Raw genomic sequence first — 6,586 nt, forward strand, 5'->3', positions numbered from 1 at the left:
CCTTTTTCTCCCTCTTCCATAAGACTTTCTGAGCTCTGCCAACTCTTTGGCTGTGGTTCTCTGCATCTGTTTTCATCAGCTGCTGGGTGAAGCCACTCAGATGACAGTTATGCCGGTTTCCTGCCTGTAAGTATAGCAAAATATTATTAATACTGTCATGAGTGGGCTCTCTCTCATTGCCTGGGACTTAAATTAGGAAAGTCAGTGATTGGGTAAGTGGAAGGTTTTATGGGTGGGTTGGTGTTTCTCTTCCTCTACTGTAAATCCACCTGTCCACAATAGGGGGCCACATCTTGCTCCATAACCTCTGCTTCTAGGAGTCTCAGCTCGGGTCACCACCATAGACTCCCAGGAGCCTCCACCATCCCAGAGAAGACACAGATATTATTCTACTGATGCTCAAAGAAATCATTATACAGTCTGACAAAATGGTAATATCTTATAATACCATTTTTACTGAATTTTGGTGTATTTCCCCTTCAGTTGCCAAATTTAATCCTCATTTTTTTTTCGGGAATTTCATGAACGCTAGTAACAAATTTGGACAGTTTTTCTCAATGAAACAGCATCCATTTTGGGGTTTTTACGTTGCTCTCTTGCTTTACTCACTGCTCTCTTAAAAAGAAATTGCTGATAGAGCATGTGAATAACAGTCACACATGATGCTTCTCTTCATGCACTTGACTCATTAGCTTTCACCTCAGGCAGCACAATGTTACGCATTCTTGGCTTAGATTTATCTTCAATTTATCCAATTCTATTCAGATGAGTTTCAATACGAATGTCTAATTCTACAAAGAATGTTGCCTACAGCATACCTCTAGTTAATAATTTTTCTTTCTTCGCAGGTTACTTCTGAAGACATACTGAGAAAAATGGGTGTAGGCAATCAGTCTGTGGTGTCAGAATTTATACTTTGGGGACTTTCCAACTCATGGAATATTCAGCTCTCACTCTTTGTGATATTTTTAATGATTTATCTTCTCATTGTTTCTGGAAATATTACCATTCTGGTTTTAATCATCTCTGACCCGCATCTGTATTCTCCCATGTACTTCCTGTTGGCCAACCTGTCTTTTGTTGATATGTGGCTTTCTTCAGTCACCACTCCTAAAATGATCACAGACTTTCTCAGGGAAAACAAGACTATTTCCTTTGCAGGCTGCATGTCTCAGGTCTTCTTTGCTCACTGCATCGCTGCAGGAGAGATGGTGTTGTTGGTGGTAATGGCTTATGACCGCTATGTGGCCATCTGCAAGCCACTGCATTACTTTACCATCATGAACCTGAAAAGATGTACTGGGTTGGTGTTGACTTCCTGGACAACTGGATTTGTACATGCCATGAGTCACCTGGTAGTGATTGTGGAGCTGCCATTTTGTGGACCTAAGGAAATAGACAGTTTTTTCTGTGATATGCCATTGGTAATCAAGCTAGCTTGCATAGATTCCGATGATTTGGATGTTCTAATGAATGCTGGCTGTGGGGTTGTGGCTGTAACCTGCTTTATTCCGTTGCTCATATCCTACACTTATATCCTAATCACTGTACGACAGAGCTCTAAAGCTGGGGCTCATAAGGCCCTGTCCACGTGCACTGCCCACATCACAGTGGTGATCATCTTTTTTGCACCTTGCATCTTCATCTATGTGTGGCCTCTCAATATCACCTGGTTGGATAAATTTCTTGCTGTATTTTACTCTGTTTTCACACCTCTCCTCAACCCAGGTATTTATACTCTGAGAAATAAAGAAATGAAAAATGCCATGAAAAGATTTATAAGCAACTACTTTGGTCCCAAAGGAAATTTCTAATATCCAGATATATGTCCAAATTACTGAACATAGTGAAACTGACTGTTTGAAATAGATTTTAAGTCAGAAAATATAGTTGATATTCAAAATTTGTACAAATACCCTAATATAGATATAACTTGATAATTAAAAAAAATATGACATTTACTGACCAACCCTCTTTCTAAAATTTCTTTCTAAATCTAATTTGAATGTTCTTTCCTTGTAGGGATATCATAAAACTGTTCCTCTATGTTTTTAATAGAGTTTACCTTAATGTGTGTTGACCAAACTCATATGTTTATCTTTATAAATAACATCTTAGTAAAATTTACCTGATTATAATTCTGTATATTACCACATGCCCCAAAAATTAAATTTCTTTGCCAAATGGCCAATATCATCACTTTTGCCTGATCACAGCTATCAAGAAAAAAAACAAAACAAAACAAAAACAACTAAAGGAGTGGGCAGAAAATGTTAAGAGAAGATCAAACAAGTTATAGACTCAACAAGGCAGCATTTTTTTATACTTTGTGTTTTATATTTTAAGCCAGATGAATATGTATCATAATAAAATGTCCAACAATGTTTACTGAGATTTCTATGTTATCTCAATCTGATACTAAAATTTGTACTCCAAATTATTATTTAATATCATATATCCTGAAATAGAATCTCCATGGGGTCTGTTTTCATAAATTGATTGATTCATAGGGTAACAAACTATGTTTAGGATGCTTTTTCCACAAGATAGAGTTTATAATGTTGGTTAAAACTCCATAGCTATTTGACCACTTTAGGAATGTCAGATCTTATATTAAGTATTTTTTATTTAGGTTGTATTTTAAAGGATGCAAATAAAGGTTGAAGTTCATTCTTCTTCATGTGCACATCTCATTCTCCTTGTTTAGGATTCTTTCTTTCCTCCAGTATGTAGTTTTGGTATATTTGGTGAAAATCATGTCACTCTAATTGTGTAGAGTTAAGTAAAGTCTTTCTAGTATATTTTATTCATTTATATGTAGTTATACAAGTATGCCAGTACCATACTGTTGTGGTTCAGTTACACAATTAAATATTACTCAGCAATTAAACAGAAGGAAACCATGAAATTTGTAGGCAAATGGTGGCATATAGAAAAGATCATCCTGAGTGAGGTATCCCAGAAGCATAAAGGCATACATGATATATACTCACTTATAAGTGGAAATTCGACACGTAATATATGATAAACATACCAAAATCTGTACACCTAAAGAAGCTAAGCAAGAAGGAGGCCCATGGGTAAGATGATCAATCCTCACTCAGAAAGACAAATGGGATAGACATTGGAAGAAGGAGAAAACAGGAAACAGGACAGGAGCTCACCACAGAGGGCCTCTGAAAGACTCTACCCAGCAGTGTATCAAAGCAGATGCTGAGACTCTTAACCAAACTTTGGACAGAGTGCAGGGAATTTTGTGAAAGAAGGGTGAGAGAGTAAGACCTGGAGAGGACAGGAGCTCCACAAGGAGAGTAACAGAACCAAAAAACTCTGGCACAGAGGTCTTTTCTGAGACTGATACTCCCACCAAGGAACATTCATGGATATAACCTAGACCCTCTGCTCAGATGTAGCCCATGGCAGCTCAGTATCTAAGCAGGTATCTAGTAAGGGGAACAGGGAATGTTTCTAACATGAACCCAGTGGCTGGCTCTTTGATTGCCTCTCCCTGATGGGGGCAGCTCTGTTGCCAGGCCATAGAGGGGGACAATGCAGCCTATACTGATGACAACCTGATAAGCTAGGGACAGATAGAAGGTGAGGAGGACCTCTCCTATCAGTGGACTCAGAGCGAGGCATGGGAGGAGATGAGGGAGAGAAGGTACGGTTGGGAAGGAATGACGGAAGGGGCTACAGCTGGGATAGGAAGAGAATAAACTGTAATTAATATAAAAAATAAAAATTTAATAAAAAGTGAGATCCACTGTCTGCAGGGTAGAGCCTTTCAGAGGCCCTCTGTGGCAGGTTCCTAGGTTGTTTCCCATTTTCTTCTTCTTCTGATGTCCATCATCTTTGCCTTTCGGGATGGGGATTGAGCATTTTAGTCAGGGTCCTCTCTCTTGATTAGTTTCTTTAGATGTACAGATTTTAGTAGGTTTATCCTATGTTATGTCTAAATGAGGGAGTATATACCATGTGTGTCTTTCTGCTTCTGGGACAGCTCACTCTGCATGATCCTTTCCAGGTACCATCATTTACTGCACATTTCATGATTTCCTTGTTTTTCATTGCAGAGCAATACTCCATTGTGTAGATATGCCACAATTTCTGCATCCATTCTTCAGTTGAGGGGCATCTGGGCTGTTTCCAGCTTCTGGCTATTACAAATAAAGCTGCTACAAACATGGTTGAGCAAATGTCCTTTTTGTGTACATGAGCCTCTTTTGGATATATGCCTAGGAGTAGTATGGCTGGATCTTGAGGAAGTGCTATTCCTAGTTGTCTGAGAAAGTGCCAGATTGATATCCAGAGGGGTTGTACAAGTTTGCTTTCCTGCAACTGTGGTATGGAATTCCACAGTAGTGTTCAGGCTATTTGAAGGGACTTAGTTCCTAATGCCTTGCCTACCTTGGCTTCTGTTTCAGTCAGGGTTTTGTATAAGAACACAACTGAAAAAAATTAATGTGTGGGGGCTGGAGAGATGGCTCAGCAGTTAAGAGCACTGTCTGCTGTTCCACAGGACCTGGGTCCATTTCCCAACACCCACATGAAACCTCACAACTGTCTATCACTCCAGTTCCAGGGGATCTGACATCATCACACAGACAGGCAAAACACCAGTGAATATAAAAAATAAAATGAATGTGTGTGTTCACATGTGCATGCGTGTTTGAGTAGAATGGTTTACTGGTTGTAGTTCAGGCAGTCCAACAATGGTTGTCTCTTGATGGAAAGGCCAAGGACTCAGTAGCTTGTACAGTCCAGGTGACTAGATATCTCAGCAGTCCCAGTCTAATGCTGGAGTCCCTGTGGATCCCTGAGAGCTGCTGGTCTTCTATCTACATTGAATCCCTAAGTGAGGGAATGCCCTCAGTGAAGGAAGGAATGCCCCAGCATCAGGATAGATGAACTTGCCAGTAACAGTAAGGACAAGGAAATCATGAAATTTGCAGGCAAATGAAAGGAACTAGAAAAGATTATCCTGAGTGAGGTATCCCACAACTAGAAAAACACAAATGGTATGCACCCACTTATGAGTGGATATTAACTATATAACATTAAGATAACCATATTAAAATCTACATACCTAAAGAAACTAAACAACAAGGAGGACTCTAGGGAGGATATTTAAATATCATCCAAAATGGCAAATAGGATAGACACCCGAAGCAGTGGAAGAGGGGGAACAAGACAGGAGCCTACCATAGAGGGTCCTCTGAAAGGCTCCACCCAACAAGGGATTGAAGCAGATGCTGAGACTCACAGCTAAACTTTGAGCAGAGAGCAGGGAATCTTATGGAAGAAGGGAGGAATAGAAGGACCCAGAGGGGATAGGAGCTACAAAAGGAGACCAACAAAGCTAAAATATCTGAGCTTAGCAGGCCCTGTAGAGACTGATGCACCAACCAAGGACCATGCATGGAGAGGACCTAGACTTCCTGCTCAGATGTAGCCAATAGGCAAATCAGTCTCCATGTGGGTTGCTGAGTAAGGGGCTGCCTCTGTCATGAACTCACTCTGTTGACTGTTCTTTAGTTACTTTCCCCTGGCTATGTGACCTTGCCAGGCCACAGAGGAAGAGGATCCAGGCAGCCCTGATGAGACTTGATAAGCTAGGGTCAGATGGCAGTTGATAAGATCTCCCCCTTTCATTGGATTAGAAGAAGGGGATGGGGGTATGAAGAAGGGTGGGTGGGACCGGGAGGAGAAGATGGAGGGGCTACAGTTGTGATATAAAAGGAATAAATTGTAAAAAATAAAAACAAAAAAAGTCGCTCCCCCCAAAAAAAGTGGGATACAGAACTAAACAGAGAATTCTCAACAGAGGAATATTGAATGGCAGAGAAACACGTAAATAAATGTTCAATGTCCTTAGTTATCAGGAAAATGCAAATCAAAAGGACCCTAAGATTTCATATTACATCCAACAGAATGGCCAAGATTAAATATTCAAGTGACACCACATGCTAGAAAGGATGTGGAGAAAGGGCAACCCTCCTCCATTGCTTGTGGGAATGTAAACTTGTACAACCATTTTGGAAATCAATATGGCAATTTCTTTTTTTTATTTTTATTTCATTTTAGTTTTAATTACACTTTATTTACTTTGTATCCTCCCTCTAGTTCCCTTCCTCCTCTCTTCCCAATCCCACCCTTCCTCCCCCTTCTCCACGCATGCTCCTCCCCAAGTCCACTGGTACTGAAGGGTTCCTTTTTCTTCCCTTTGATCCTAGTCTATTAGGTCGCATCAGGAGTGGATGTATTGTCTTCCTCTGTGCCCTGGTAAGGCTTCTTCCCCCTCACAGGGAGATGATCAAAAAGCAGGCCAATCAGTTCATGTCAGAAGCAGTCCCTGTTCCCATTACTATGGAACCCACTTGGACACTGAACTACCATCTGTGTACTTTCTTGCTACCTGAAGATCCAGCTTTACCACTCCTATGTCTATATCCAAATGATGCCCAAGTATAAAATTTCAAATAAGCCAAAAGAACAAATTCTGACCAAATAAGATCAGAAATCAATGAAAAAAAATAGACCAATAAACAGGTGATAATGTATTAAAGCAGAAACAAAGATAATTTTG

The 6,586-nt window shown here is 40.1% G+C and overlaps 1 protein-coding gene across 1 annotated transcript; it reads left to right on the top strand.

Annotated features, from left to right (window-relative positions):
* The first annotated feature begins 872 nt into the window (after positions 1-872).
* Positions 873-1,814, top strand: LOC132648977 (olfactory receptor 4K3-like). Its single transcript, XM_060371602.1, has one exon. The coding sequence runs from the start codon at positions 876-878 to the stop codon at positions 1,812-1,814; it is 939 nt and encodes a 312-aa protein (XP_060227585.1). The 5' UTR covers positions 873-875.
* Positions 1,815-6,586: the final 4,772 nt, after the last annotated feature.

Source organism: Meriones unguiculatus, chromosome 18 (assembly GCF_030254825.1).
Source record: "Meriones unguiculatus strain TT.TT164.6M chromosome 18, Bangor_MerUng_6.1, whole genome shotgun sequence".
Lineage (NCBI taxonomy): Eukaryota > Metazoa > Chordata > Mammalia > Rodentia > Muridae > Meriones > Meriones unguiculatus.

Coding starts and splice junctions, on each gene's coding strand:
- LOC132648977 (XM_060371602.1), top strand. CDS start 876: ATGGGTGTAGGCAATCAGTCTGTGGTGTCAGAATTTATACTTTGGGGA.